This window comes from Octopus bimaculoides, chromosome 7 (assembly GCF_001194135.2).
Source record: "Octopus bimaculoides isolate UCB-OBI-ISO-001 chromosome 7, ASM119413v2, whole genome shotgun sequence".
Classification (NCBI taxonomy): Eukaryota; Metazoa; Mollusca; class Cephalopoda; order Octopoda; family Octopodidae; genus Octopus; species Octopus bimaculoides.
In genome coordinates this window covers 39,231,955-39,248,336 of record NC_068987.1, presented here as the reverse complement: position 1 = coordinate 39,248,336, position 16,382 = coordinate 39,231,955, and the positions used below count along the sequence as shown (strand labels likewise).

General features: G+C 38.8%; 1 protein-coding gene across 2 annotated transcripts in view; it reads right to left on the bottom strand.

Moving 5' to 3' along the window:
- LOC106869668 (probable 3',5'-cyclic phosphodiesterase pde-5) overlaps nucleotides 1–16,382 on the bottom strand; it is a 332,523-nt gene that overhangs the window by 220,941 nt on the left and 95,200 nt on the right. For both annotated transcript variants that reach the window (XM_052969509.1, XM_052969510.1), the window contains exons 4-6: nucleotides 16,106–16,140; nucleotides 12,125–12,236; nucleotides 9,474–9,526 (exon numbers count right to left, since the gene is read on the bottom strand). In XM_052969509.1, coding sequence (XP_052825469.1) covers nucleotides 9,474–9,526; nucleotides 12,125–12,236; nucleotides 16,106–16,140 — 200 coding nt within the window. The remainder of the gene's footprint in view (nucleotides 1–9,473; nucleotides 9,527–12,124; nucleotides 12,237–16,105; nucleotides 16,141–16,382) is intronic.

Sequence of the window (16,382 nt, the reverse complement as noted above, 5' to 3'; positions counted from 1 at the left end):
TTGTACGGCCAGCAGCAATGCCAATCTCCAATCAGTGCCAATCTGTTGTAAAATCTCCAGCTGTAAACCTCATTTCGAAACTGTCATATTACATTCTCATTATTTTGATCACTTTGTCTGGAATGTGGAAGTGGTCCATGGCTCTTATCAGTAATTCGTGTGGCACTGAGCCATATGCATTAGCTAGGTCAAGCCATACCACGTTCAGACTTCTCTTGTTCTGTTTGGCATCCTGGATCGCTTTCCAAATCGAAAAACAGTGTTCAACGCATCCAGGGATCCCAGGGATTCCGGCTTTTTGAACAGACTCATCAACATACCCGTTATTCTGTAAATATGTCACTGTTCTCCTCGAAAGAATTCCCATAAAGATCTTGCCTTCCACATTCAATAAGGATATCGGCCTAAACTGGTTTAAAGTCTTTGCATTGACCTCCTAGAGCAGGTATATACCTTCTGCCTTACGCTAATCTCCTACTAGAGTCTCTTCTTGCCACAGTTGTCGGAGTAGAACAAAGAGCTTCTTTCGCAGACGATTGCAATATTCATAAACTTTATATGAAACGCCATACTGCAGTCACTTCCAAGTAGCCGTTCCACTTTTCATCTCTCACAGGAAGTTTCTTGGTCTTCTTCTTGAAACGGATCCGCTGGCCTGGCTATTGGGAAGTGACTGCAGTATGTTGCGGAGCAAACGCAGATCTGTTGTTAGCAACAGCATCAAAACAAGAGAAGCAGAGAGAAGAGAGCTTTATTTGATCAGATGTAGTCAACAAGGACAGATGAAATGTGAAGATGCAGGCTGGAAAGCAGAGCATTTTCCAATCGAAGTTGGATGTAGAGGGTTTGTAGGACACAATGTGAGACGACTGCTGTTATCGTTAGGCCTAACTCATCGTAAGGTAAATACCACCATGAGTGATATCCAAACTACAGTGGAGAAGGCTAGCCACTGGATTTGGTTAAAAAGAAACGATGAGCGATGGCTAGAGACATATTGGGCTTTTTTTTAATAACCAGTTGATCTAGCAAGCGGGGCCTCATATCAATGAGGGGGGCCAGTGCGCCTTGATGCCGTCGAGAAGTAGGCCCCGAAACGGCGCGCATTCTCTCCTGATGACCCCATATACTTGCTGGCTTCCGGTATGTGGAGTTCTTGACTGGTAGCACTTGCATGTGCAAGTTGTTTGCAAGACATCGACATTTTAGTATCTTTTTCACTTGGGCTTTATCTCAAGGTGTTCAATCTGCTTCCATTTTCTCATGTTGGTTGTATGGGACTCCATTACTTTCGGTGCTGGGACATCAAATACATCAAAAAATATTTGCATAGGAATTTCTCTCCATTCTTCGCTATGTCTCTTCTTTAGCTGATTTATGTGTCTCTTATGTTCCCAGTGTAGTCCTTTAATTAAATACATCATACTTCCTATTTTTATAGTTACAAGGCCATCATCTCAGCTTTCTTTACCATTTCTGCAGGTTCTAAAATGAACTTTATCACCTACTTCGAAATATTTCGTTGCTGTTTTTGTATTTCCTTTACATCTTTTTTCTCTGGCAATAACTTATCAAAAATTGATTTTATTCTTCTTGTCAACATCAACTCTGTGGGTGGCACCCTTAAGAATTTTAGTTGTGCTTCATCATTACTTAATTCATTCCTCGGATGGTAGGGTGGAGTGAAAATATGATCTATTGCATGCATTTTACAGAAGTTCTTGAATTAATACCCAGAGAATTGCATTCCAATATCAGAAACTAATGTGTCTGGAACACCTATTGCACAAACAATTCATACAGGAGCTTTATAGTTGTCTTAGCAGTTGGTTTATTGCATCTGTCTACCTCTGGCCACTTTGTACAGCTGTCTACCACAATTAGATAGTAAGTGCTATTCACTGGTTCAGCATAGTTGATATGAAACCATGGGTTATCAGTCTCCGGCCATGATTGATATTTTACCAGCGAGGCTTTGGCTGCGAGCACACAACCTCAACAAGTTCTCACCAAATTTTCAATATCCCAGTCCAGAGTCAGCCAACAGACATAGCTCCTCATCAGAGCTTTCATCCTCAACATTCCCAGGTATCCACTGTGGAATTGCTGCAATACACATTTTTGTAATGTAGTCGGTACTACAACTCAGAATATCATTGCATATTGAGAAACTAATTGAATTTGTATTTATATTCTGGTTATTTTCTAAAGCTTCTTTCATTTTTGTAATATACTCATTGCCTACAGATTTCATTCTTATATCCCGTGCAGTCACTGGCAGTTCTTGGATAACATTAGTCGTAATACTTTTTATTTCATTTTCTGCCTGCAGTGCAGCTATTGCAGTATCTTCTAGAGGTTCTGAATTTTGGGGAATTAGTCTCAATAGACAGTCCACATGATCAATTTGTTCGATGGAATATACTGCATTTTGAAATTGTAATTTAGTAATATCATACGCCAATGTTGTAGGAGTAAAGATTGTTTGCCCACATAACATGGCAGTCCTGGATTTGGACAAATGTTGCTGTAATTTAGCCCCAGGAGACATTGTCTCTAGCTGGCGATATGACATGATCTGTGTCCTTATATTTTCGAACAAGGGAATCTAGCACCCCCATTCAGCTCAAAACAATATCTGTGTATCGCGATTTCTGGGTTATTTCCCTTTATCAGCACAGAATAATTGTTCAGCTAGAGGTAAATTCTTTATTACAATCATAATGATCAAAACAAAGAAAGGACATTACAGGACAAACAAATACAAAAATGTTAAATGAGTTCGAATATAGCATTTAAAAATTTAATTGTGATATAATTTAATTAATATTATTACTTTTGCCTTTAAAGAGAACTTTTTCTTTAAAAAAAAAACAAAGAAAGAAAAAGAATAAAAGTTTTAAAAAAACAGAACCCGGCAGCCTATAAGGCCCAGCAACTAACTTTCCTTTCATCGATGATTAAGCTGGGTTACTGACACCCACCTTTCTCATCACATCCTTCCATCATTTCTCATATTCACTCAGTGGCAGGTTCTTCCTTTCCAACCCCATCTTGCTCTTCAGATGGTATCTGAAGTACGCTAGCAAACCGGGGCCAGAGACGAAGGACCCTGTCACGAAACCTTCCATTCTTGTCCTCCAAATACATTCTTTCAGTACAGCAACCATACAGTAAAAACAAGCCTCACCTTCCTTTGAGAGTCCAGTTGGCAGTATCATCTTAATCATAGATCCAGCCGACAGCTGTACTCATCCCAGATGCGACAACACGTGTTCAGCGTAACTTATCAAGCTAGACAGCTCCCAACAGTGTACAAAAGCGTGCTGGATGGTTTCATCGTCAAGCCCACATTTTGGACATGTCGATGGCACTGACATTCCGTGTCTGGATAACTTATTGCAAACAGGTAAAGCATTCCTGTAGCACTGCCAGGTCAGAGATTTTTGGAAGTTATCCAAGTACCCCAGCCTGAAAGTTTTTTTGAACAGGTTGGTAAGCTGGTTCTCATCGAACCCCAGAGCCCCTCCTAGGACGTCATCATTTTTTGCCTCTACCAGCCCTCTATAGAACACCGAGATGGTATTCCTGCTGCTGGCCTTGCCCGTCGGCACTCCTTCTGCCAGATTACATCCTTTAAAGAAACTGGGTTTAAATCTCTCCATAGAGGCCAGTCGCGGGAAGAACTCCCCTGCCAGCGGACTCTACACCTTATCACCCTCCAGGTGGCACCAGAGATGTCTCAGCCTCAACGCATGTCTGCGCATCATTGGCCAAGGCATTCCCAGCCCACCCTTTAACGGTCCCTGGCAGCAAACAGAGCGCCTCACAAGTGGCTTTCCTCCCTTCCACAAAAAGCAAAAAAGGCGTCATTCCAACTTGTTTAGCCATGAATCAGGGCAAGGCACGACGGACAGGCAGTAGGTGATTACAGATGCCATAAACACATGTACCACCCCCGCCTTCCCCTTCAAGGACAGAAGCCTTCCGGACCACTTCCATACTATGGCCTCTACCTTGTCCACTGCCTCACTCCAATTCTTCTCTCGTCTGAGAGTCTGGGCCAAACCAAACTCCAAGTAACTTAACCGGACCATCTGTCCAGTGTCCCACAACACTGGACGATATCGACTTGTTCCTCCAGGTGCTGAGGCACAAGCCGATGGACTTGTCCTTGTTAACTTTTGCCCCTGCCACCGTTTCATATCCTCTGAGAGCATCTTCCACATGTGGTAGCTGTGCTTCGTTGGACACGATGAAGGTGACATCATCCGCATAAGCAGAAACAGACTTACTGCATCCAATTTCATTAGGGTTGCCACCTAACTTCTCCAACTTCCGCAGCAATGGCTCAAGAGCCAACATGTACAGAAACGGAGACAAGGGACACCCTTAATGAACTGAACGCTTGATCGAAAACGACTGTCTCGAGGTACCGATGGTCTACCCTATCGAACGCTTTACTTTGGTCTTAATGGACCAATGCCCCACCTTTGCCAACTAATTTCCCAGCCCTGTCTAAGGTGTAGCGGAGAAGTTGAAGATTATCCTGGCTCCAACTGCTTGGGATTGTACATGTCTGTGCCTTCCCTACAAGTTTCTCCGTGACAGCCGTCAACCTTTTCACTAACACCTTGGCCAAAATCTTTAACTCTACATTAAGTAGAGTTATGGGCTTGTAATTACTAATACTATCCCCCTTGCTTGGGTCTTTCTGGGCCAGCGTCACTACTCCCCAGCTCACAGAACTGGGAATCCAGTTAATACCTTCTCATCTCCCTGCATGTAGTTTAGCTCTAACACTGCAACCTTCGTACTTGGGGTTGAGGTGACGGTACAAGACCGTTCTCGCCACTTGCACTCTAGATGCAGAGCCAGATTCCATTGCCTCGTCTAAGTTCTTAACTAAATCGCCCTCTATTCTAGTCTTATCTAAACTTAGCTGCTTGCTAAATCTAATGGACTCCAAATGGATGGCTCTTTTGAGGGCATGCCACCATCTATTATTAATGATGGTGCCACATAATGCCCTCTGTACTAACACCTTAACCCAGGTACGGAAGGCTTCACAAGTCAAAACAGACTTGTTCAGCTTCCAGTACCCAGGTCCCTGTCTATGACATTTATCTATATGTACCTCACATGTCACAAGTTTGTGATCAGTGTAAGGCACAATACAGAATTGTGGACAGCTAACAGTATTCTTATCTTTTTCCCTAACAAATACCCTGTCTAGGTATGATCTGCGTGAGCTGTCGTTGTTACTCCATGTCCACTGTGGAATGCTTGGCTCATCCAGTCGGTAACAGTCTACTAGACTATAGCTCTCTAGCAGACTCTTGAGGCCTGGATTTCCCCTCCTATCAGTCGAACCCACACTATTGACCCGCGCATCGAGGATAGTGTTTGAAGTCCCCTACCAGAACTACCATTTTAGATGTCACTAGAAAGTGCTCCAGGTCTCGATAAAAACCAGACTACCTACACTCCTTAGGATCATAGACAGCTACCAATCTGAAGGACTGCTTACTCACGTGAGTCACATCCAGGACAACCAGCCTACCTTCCGGGTCCAGAAAGACAGTACTTACCTGTAAGTTCAAGCTCTTCTTGATAAGGACTGCCATGCCTGCACCTCTTCCCCGGCTAGAAGAAATAAATTTCTTGTAACCATTCAGAAGAGGCAAGAATGCTTGAGGTCCACTCATCTTGGACTCGGTTACAATAGCCACATCTGTTCTATGTGTCCTGAGGTCGTTCAGGAAACAAGCTTGTTTCCATCTCAACCCCATTCCACACACATTTATACAACCTAACTTAATCATCAACGAAAAAGAAAAAAAAAATTTTCTACTCACGGTTGCGAGAGGGAGCATGGCAGTTTTTGTCTGCCTGCTTCCTCAACACTCCCCTTAGTCATGTGGGTAGCAGCAGCGGTTATATTTGACGTAGAAGGGAAATTATCAATCCTAAGCATGAGGAAAAAGGAACCAATGACTTCATAGCCTACAAGTATTTCCTCAACCGTCACTTTCGCTGTTCTGCAGCCCAGGTATGTGGGCAGCAGCATAACCTCCTCGTTTTTTAGTGTTTGAGTCAAAATTTCTTTCGCTACGCTAGCCGACTTGAAATGTGCTTCTATTGTAGCACTTCTTACTCCTTGTTCCAAATTGGTTGCATGCACCACTCAACAACTTCATTTTTGACTTCCATAATTTGTTTATCCTTAATGCTGTAGACCTTGTAGACTACAGTTTTTTCCCAAATCGCCTGAACAGTTTCAAGGGGTGGTACCAATTTTGTTTCATCACTGTTTTTTGTTTTTTCAATTAAACTTCTGAACTGGAAGAGCTTGTCCATGGCTACTTCCAGTTCAATGACATTTCTACCCACGGCAGCTGGAAAACTTTGCTTGTCTTGGGTGTCCTTTGTATTTTCGTTGTTGTTTTTACTTCCTCCCATCTCGGGAAAATCTTTGTTTGATGTGAGGTCGAAATCCATAATTAGAACTTGTCACAAATTACAAAAATTTCAAAAATAACCCGTAAAGGTTAACAGTTCACAAAAAACAATGTTCAGATATTTTCTGCCCCGTAGGGCAAAAATTACTGTTTGTCAAAAGACAACAGTTCAAATAAATGTACAGTATCACAAACAACAAAAACACAGACAGAAACGAACTCACGTAACGTTGGGTAGCAAATGAAAAGATTGAGGTGTAACAGAGGAAAAACTGTTCGGGTAAAGGTGGCGCTGCCAAATTCCCATTTGAAATATATAGTTTTCAAAGTGACAACTAGTCACTGATCAATAAATTAGAAAAATTACTATTTGTAAATCTCACAACGAGAGATATTCAGCAACAGTACTTTGGAGTAAAGATTGTTTGCCAACATAACATCACAGCCCTGGTTTAGGACGAATGTTGCTGTTATTTACTTTAATCTGTAAATAAGTGTCAGACAGATCGAATTTGGAGAAAATTTTTCCATTTAATTTTGCAAAAATGTCCTCTAGAGTCAGGAGTGGATGGTGGCATGTCTTTAAGCAGTTGTTCAATCCTGTAGAGAAATTGACACATAACCTAATCGTATTATTTTTCTTTTTAATGCACACCGTGGGTGCCACCCACTTAGAGTAATTCACCTTTTTCATAATTCCACTCTTTTCCAGTCTTTTCATTTACGATTTCAGTTCCCGCGAACAGTACTTTTCTGTTAGATTTAAATACAGGAACAGCATTTTCACTTACTTGAAAGTAGGCTTCAGTCTTTTTACATGGACCTAAGTCCTCCGATAGTACTTGAGGAAACATCTTTATCAATTTTCTCTTCAATTCCTTAGATGATTTATTTTTAACGGGACAACCATTTATGTTTTTGCAGTAGAAACTTATGGGGAGGTGCCATACATCAAGTAACTCCAACCAGTCTGTGCTAAACAGATTGATTGTATTCTCCACAATGGATATTATTTCTCTGCATGTTTCTCCTTGAAATGGGATGTCTGTACACATTTTTCCCATGAAATGTAATTTATTGCCTGTCATACCACATGCAATTTATGATTGAAATATCACTACCTGTATCCAACTGAAGTTTGATATTTACACCATTTATTTTTACGTTTATGAATTTTCTTGTTTTTGTGTCGTATTCACTTTCTGCTGAAAACACCTTCGACCTTTTTGTGTTCAACACTCATAATCTTGTCCTGCAGTGTGGACTCTTGTGACCAAGTTTCTGACAACTATAGCATTTTCAGTTTTTAAATGGACACCCTTTTCTCTTTAGTGTAAGTCTCCACAGCTGTAACATGGATTGAGGCCTGGCACTCTTTTTTGGTTGTACTTTCTGGGTCAACACATCTGTATTTATGCAGAATCTTTCTCTTGAATATTTTTCCCATTGTGCTTCATTGTTTGACATTCTTCTGCAATGATCTGTAGGGTTAAGTCTTGGTTCACTTGCTCCATCTTTGAGAGAATTCTTGCCTGAATTTCTCTATCTTCGGTTGCCGTAAGGCCTTGTACAAAGATAAGGGATTTAAACATGTCCTGAGTGAGTTTCTGAAGTTTGAAGTTTTCACACATACAGTTGACTACTCCAGTGTATGTAATATCGTCATTTTTTTTTGTTAAGTTCTAACACTCCATTTGAGTGTTAAATTACAAACTTTTGTCACAAAAAAATCTTTGATAGTAATTCAATAGTTTCTTGGCAACACATCTCACTCAACTTTTTGGGCAATAAAAAGTTACAGTAGCGTTAATACATGGCCGGAGCTACCTTGCATAGTAATAGCCTCACTTTCTCCTCATCCAACCATGACTTGCAATCTTTGTTAAAAATTTCTTCATACCTTCTATAGTATGCAGGAAATGTATTAACCTCCTCCGGATTATAATTGAATTCAGAAATCAAGTTCACCATGCTGTCTGGTGTAAATGAACTTACCGAATTTTTGGACTTCTTTGACTGTAACTCAATTAACTGTTGTTGTTGTAATATTTGCTTCTGTAACTTCTGTAATTGTTCCTGTTGCTTCTCTTGAAGATGTATTACTGCAGCTAATAGGCTCTTCATAATTTAACAATTTGTATGATGCACCAATTGTCAAATAACCTAATTGAGCTTCGAAAAATCCTCATCACCAGATGTTATATCCTTATGCTTCCAATATCGTAGTACGATTGATATTGTCAATGTTAGATAAAGAATACACAGTAACAGTATTATAACAATACAAAATAGAAACAGTAGCACTAACAAACACGTAACAAACCAATAATCTTTTATGAACCAACAATCAATATTTCCAATACACTAACTTGAACTGTACTTGGACTTCGAAGACCAAACTATGAACTGCCAACTACGTCAGACTGCTACTATTTATATATAGTGGTCCCATCTATTCTCATCTGAGGGTGTCGTACTCTTGCTATAACAGAGATAGATTCTTATTTTGATTTTATTTGCTGTATTTACTTCAACTTAGCAGCAAATCATTATTTACCCATTTCAGTTATGATATAACCTGAAGATTACATGTAATATATTGTGTAATCTTTTGAATTTTGTACATCTGTACATGCCTACTTTTATGGTGTTTCATCACAACAAAATCTGTTAATGAAACATTTGTAGATATACCATAAAATACATTCATCTGCTTATTATTGTATTATGTCATGCCTAAAGTTTAATGCTACATTGAATAGTCTTGGATTTCCTTCGTCAATGTATTCTTTGCAAATTGACTGGATTGTTTTATCTGTCGATTTGTGTCATAATGTCTAGCCATCATAAATGGTGTGCTTCGCATTGATCTGTCTTGATCTATTCAACAGTTTTCCATCAAATTGGTGTGTGTGTGTGTGTGTGTGTGTGTGTGCGTGTGTGTGTGTGTGCATGTGCGTGTGTGTGTGAATGCATGCATGCAACTGTCATATTTGTGTGTATAATCCTTACCTGTTCATTGTTGCAATCAGGTATATAGAGATTAGCTCCATCAGCACCATTTACTATTAAAGAGAAAAACATCTATTGTTGTTATTGTTGTAACAGTAGAGATTTCATCTGTATATTTCTAATTCTGTATTATTTCATTTTTCAAGCAGTTAAGAAAATAATACTGTATTGGTCATATATCTGATACTGTCTAGAGGAGTATTTATGACATATCCACTTAGTCATTAAACCAGAGCTATGTGTAAACCCTTAGAAATGGTCCTTGGGCGCTTTTGTGTTGTAGACCCAAACATCCCACTAAGTTTAAAAAGACCCTATTTATGTGGGAAATTTACAGAATTCACTTTGTTGCCTGCTTAAGAAGCTGACTTCTGTTTCTTCTGCACATGCAGATGTTAGTGTTTGAGAAAACTTGCAAATGTCAGAAGCACTGACCATCCTTCTCTGGCTAATAGAAAAAAAACTTGAATATCTGGAGATTCTACAATGATACATCAATTTACTTGACGAGAAGATTTTTTTTCTCATCCTAAGTTTTCAAACTAAATCCAATAAATGTTTAATGAGCAACAACGAAAAGGTTATTTAGATTTGGAGTTTGAAAATTATATTTCATTAGAAATTTGTACTTAGTAGTAATTATGTAATTAGTATTTATTTGTGAATGACTAAAACAAATCATTACATAAAATTAATGAAATTTGCTTCTGGTTTAAAAAATGTAGGAACATATTAAATATTAAGTATAATGTATCTCATATTGAGAAGCTAATAATTATTTTTCAAAAATATAAATCCATATAAAATGTCTCTTTGGAGATATTTACATTATTTTATTGCAATGTTAGATAGCACTGGAAGTTCTCAAGATTAAAAATAGTTCCTATTACATACAAGTTCTTTGACTAATAACGACAAAGGAATTAACTGGGAAATGTTAGAAGAAAATAAATGCAACAACCTTTCTTTTTTTGGATTATGAAATGATTATTCCTTTAATTTATGCTATACTCTATTGGTAATCTTTCTTACAAAAAGTAGCAGACAACCAAATTGATACCAACTAAGAAAACTGGCATTTTGTCAATGCACCAAGCTGAGCTCGTTTCAACACATTTAACCCTCAACAGCTTTAGCAACACTGTGTTAGTGTTCACAGGTATAAGAACAACTGGTAGCTTTTTAAAAGTTGAATTGTGAATATCTTCTTTTTCAGTGGTCAAGAATGTTGATTCTCCAAAGCTTGTTCCATTTAGCTGCAACCATATACCATAGGTAAGTATCCTAAGAAGCCTTTCACTAAAGCAATTAATAATTTCATTAGCATTACAGTGCTGAATACAACATCCTGTGTAAGAAGAGCTTGGAAATATATTGACTATCAAGCTTACATGATGATAATGTTTTCAGTAGTTCTCATACATTATCCAATAATGGATTATGATTGTCACTTTTGATTAATTACTAATGCAGTCAAGTGGTGACAGTAATCTATGTTTCTGCCTTTTATCATTTTGATTAGTTTACAATTAATATTGGTTTCAAATTTTGACACAAGGCCAGTAATTTTGTGGAAGGAGGAAAGCTGATTACATCAACCCAGTGCTCAGCTGGTACTTATTTTATTGACCCTAAAAGGATGAAAGGCAAAGTTGGCCTCGGTGGAATTTGAACTCAGAATGTAAAGACAGACAGATTGCATCCTTAAGCATTCTGCCTAGCATGCTAATGATTCTACCAGCTTGCTGCCTTAGTTGTAATTAATATTGATAGAAGCAAGTTTTCACAATCATAGCCTCATTTTTTGTAGAAATACCTTTCAAAATTTTTGTTGCTATTAGTTACCAAGTGTTTTATATACATGCACAGAAAAAGGCAACGATATGAATAATAGGAAAAGGCAACAAGAGTAGTGTCTATGGTTATTACAAACCCTCAGAATTGCTGTCATTTTGTTATGTATATTTGTATTATATACTGGAGTATTGCATTATGTGAAAATGTGTGTTTTTTAGTTTTGACACTGTTCTGTTCCTTATAACACCATCTATACCTACCATCTCTGATTTCATTGAACGGTTTTTGTTGGATGCTAGGTGAGATGTTATTTGCTCCTCCATCAAATATCTGCTATTCTGTAGAAGGCAGTGGGGCCAATACTAAGTGCCAGACAGAAAAGGAAGAATTGATACCAGTACTTCACTGGTACTTTATCACTCCCACATGAAAAAAATGTTGACCATAGCAAGATTTGAACTTTCCTCTTTTGTTCTAAAGTAATAAGATTTGTGTAAGATTTGTATTGACACTTGATTTTTACCATTTAAAACAATGGCAACTGGAAATAATCAAAGAAATTTGATTACTTTCAGTGAATACTGACATGAGACAATCATTTGAATGGAGTTCAAAGATGCATTAAAGAATAGACTGTTACTTCATTAACATAAGCTACTTGTTACACACACACACAAATACATATATGCATATTCATACACACACATGAATGTGCATGCATGCACACACACACACTACATACATACATACATACATACATACATATGAATGAATGAATGAATGAATCGTACATCAGAAGGGTACTTTAAATATCATTGAATTTTAGGACATGCAAAGAACAAAATTTTACTTACCAGCCACCAAACAATTGGTTAATTCTATTAGTAAGTCAGTTTTGTTTCGAATTTGAACCAGTTCTGAAATAAGTTTCTGTGCTTGTTGGTCTTTATTTTTGTATAAATTAAACTACAGAGGAAAAAAAAAAACAAACACAAGAAGAATTCTGCAAGAGTGCTTCTATAAAGTATTTGTTAGTTCATTCTAGTTTAATAATATATATATTTTATCTTTATCATGTTTCAGACATTTGACTGTGCCCATGCAGGAGCACCACCTTGGAGAATTTTTAGTTGAACTAATTAACCCAGTACTTAGTCAAACACAAACACAAGTCAAACATAAACACAGTCAAACACAAACACACACACACACACACACACACACACACACACACACACACACACACACACATGTAACTTGCAAGGCAGAAGAAGAATAGGGAAAAAGGGGAAAAGCTCCCACTACTAAGAGGAAGTATTTGGGAGGGAAAGGTGGAGGTGGGTGGCTTTAAGCCAGGTGTTGAAAGGCTAAAGAATGATAGAGAAACAAGCATAGGTGTCTTGCTATTGAGGAGATACATGGTTGAAGGAGGTTAGAGGAAAGCAGCGTTGTGGTGCTAGAGCAAACTTTCAAGATGCAAGAAGGTGAGCAGAACAGACATTGGGGATGAGAGAATGTGGATGCTTCCATAAGAAAGTGAGGTGAGAGTAAATGGGTGAAGATAGAGATTAATGAACAAGGGTGAGGTGCAGATGATGGGAAATATAAGTATGTAGAGGGTACAGTGGGAGATATAGGAATAGCTTAGGAAGGAAAATAGAACAGAAAGTATGTCAGGTGTAAGAGCAGTGGAGAGGGAGATATAAGGATACATAAGAGGAAAATAATGGTAAATATAGGAAGTCGTTGAGAATAATAGCAGTGGCTAAAGGCACAGAAAGGGGTTATTGATTGAAATAGTGTGGGCAGGGATGATATGCTGATTCTGTTCTCAGGTGCGTACAGCAGCTACATAATACCATACCTAGGGAAGAGATAAAGTTGGTGGGGAATGTTTGATGTGTCAGAGAGAGATGGGACAAGAGTGAGGGTAGGGCCTCATATGTACATACAATCATAACCAAATGGTTTTAGGATATCGTTTTTGCTGTAATGGATAGTTCTTCTCAAGCACAGCAAAATGCCAACCATCTCAGTCCTTTGTCATCTTCTCCATGAGTTTCAACTTCTTCAGATCAACCTTCAAAACTTCCTCCCACATCTTTCTGGGTCTCCCTTTTCTATGAGTTCCATCCACTTTAAAAGATTGGCACTTCTTTATACAAAATTGATCCATACACATCATATAGCTAAACCTGTACAGTGTTCTTTCTTGTATGCTACATCTGATTCCTCTTATGCCTATCTTTTCTCTCGATATGTTTGCACTTTATTGTACATGCACACTAAAATTGCACACACTGCAAAACACACTAGTTTCATTCTTCCCTAGTCTTTGCATGTCCTCTGCATTTAGAGCCCATGTCTCACTACCATGGAACATTGCCGTACATACATAAGCATCTTACAATCTACCTTTCATTCAGAGAGAGAGAAGTTTTGTTGCCAACAGAGGTAATAGCTGTCTAAACTTTCTCCATCCTATTCTTATTCTAGTGACTACACTTTCAGAATATACTCTTCTCCACTGCTATTTAAGTCGCCTAGGTAACAGAAACTATATACTACTTCTAGGGAGCCTCCAGGGCATTTAAGAATATAAACTTTTCATGTGACCTTAGACTTTGTGGCATCTGTGCATCTTCCACAAATATCAATACTTCTCTGCTAACCTTCTACTGCATCTCTTGTATGTCCATAGCTTACACTCAGTACACTGTATGAATTTCTACCTCCACCTTTCCTACATTTTTAACAGGGGTATTTACCTGAAGGGCAAGTGTCCTGTCTGTTTTCTTGCTTGCTAGAACCTTGGTCTTTACTAAGTTAACTTTAAGACACTTTGATTCCAGGTTTTGCTTCCACACCTGCAATTTCTTTCCTAATTCTGTTACAGATTCCACTATGAGAGTAAGATCATCAGCATATAGTAAGTGCCAAGGGCTGTCTGTCATAAATTCCTCTGCTATAGCCTGGAGGATGATGATGAATGGGAGGGGACTGAGATCTGATCCCTGTGGAATGCCCGCCTGCACACAAAATTCATCACTGTAACTCTCACCTTACTGACAGCACCCCTGTTTATAGCTTGCACAGCTTTCACAAGTCATTCATCAGTCCCTAGCTTCCTCAGAGAACTTCATATCACAAAGCAAGGGACTCTGTGAAAGACTTTCTCCTGGTCAGCAATTGTCAAGTATAATAGCTTACTCTTAGCTAAATACTTCTCCTGCAGTTGTCTAAGATAGCAATCATAATACTTCAGCCTGACACAAAACCAAACTCCATCTCAACTACTCTAATTCTGTTTCTAATTAATTGAACTCTAACTCTCTCCATAACTTTCATGCCCTGGTCCAGTAAGTTGATACCTCTGTAATTACTTCTATCTAAGGCATCTTCTTTACCCTTGTAACAGCTGCTACACCAAGCATTTGGGGAAGACACATCATCATCGTTTAACATCCATTTTCCATATTAGCATGGGTTGGACAGTTTGACTGAGGACTAGCAAGCCAATAGGCTGCACCAGGCTCCAGTCTGATCTAGCACGGTTTCTGCAGCTGGATGTCCTTCTTAATGCCAACAACTCCAAGAGTGTAGTGGGTGCTTTTTACGTGCCACTGGCAGCAGTCAGGCAGCACTGGCATTGACCATGTTCGGATGGTGCTTTTTTACATGCCACCAGCATGGGAGCCAAGTCAGGGGACACTGCTTCCTGAATAGCCTAATTAACTATACAGGTGACTAGATTGTATCCTACTCCACCTGATATTTTAAGCATCTCAGCAGTAATTCCTGATGGATCAGGAACTTTTCCTGTTTTTATATCCTTGATTGCTTTATCTATCATACTGTTGTCAACTAGACTAGCTGGTCCCTCTCTTGGGTTCAGATAGGGAAGACTCTCTTTGTCCCATGAATTCTCCACATTTAATAACCTTTCATGGTAGTATTTCCATGCCTCTTTCTTATCTGAGTCATTAAGGGCAAGCATACCATTATCCACTTGCACACACTTCTTACCCACAACATCTAGATTCTCTCTGGTATGCTCTCTAGCAATCTGGAATATCTCTTGTCTGATCCTCATGCTGTAAAACATTGGAAAACCTCTTTCTTTCTGCTTCTGCTCTTACTAGATAAACCTGTTGCCTAGCTTCCCTTTTAGGTACATGATATGATTCTTTGGTATCTCTACTTTTCCACTCTTTTTCTTTTATGGCCCTATCAACTCACTGTTCCACCACCATGTCACCCTTGGTCAGGCAGAAACTTACTCCAGCCACAGATGTGGTCTCAGCGGGTTACCCTGTAAGAACTTCTTGTCCTCCATGTCATACATCTGTATCTCTTCCTCCCCCTTGACATTAAATGCTTCAATTGGAACATCTCTAAATCTCTGGCCACATGAAGGACCCTTGAGCTTCCACAACATCCTTTTCCATATTGGTTTCTGTCTCTTAGTCCTTCTAGTCTTAAATCAGAATTGTACATTATTCACCAAAAACAGCTTGACTGAGCTCCATATGATTAAAAGTTTCTGATAAGATTGACACATGCTATACATATATGGAGGTGAGTCAGAATGTTAGTAAAAATATACATAGCTCCTACCAAATGTGTTGAGAGCCATGTATACGCTCCCCCTCCACACACACATAAAGAAATACTCAGATTGTTTTGCCAACATCATAGTATATACATTCACACATATAAATGTGCAGTTATGTACTATGATGTTGGCAAAATAATCTAGGTGTTTCTTTGTAGCATCTATCTTGCTTTCAAGGAAATAGACAAGTGATATACACAAAGAAAATTATTTAACTTACCTTCCATTTCATTGAATCTGGTTCCCAAGTAGTGCCTGAAGAAATAAATATACTGTAGCATAAGCATCTCATATTTATATATATGTATGTTGATATACATTCAAACATATATATATACTAGCAGCTAAGCCCAGTTTTACCCGGTCTGTTTGGATGATGTGGCTGTGACCGTTTTTGGTTAGGCATAATCTATAACAGCATTTCTCAACCTTATTATTTCGAGTCTCCTGTTTCGATTGGAGCCTCCAGCTGTATGAAAATTTTCTGACCCCCCCCC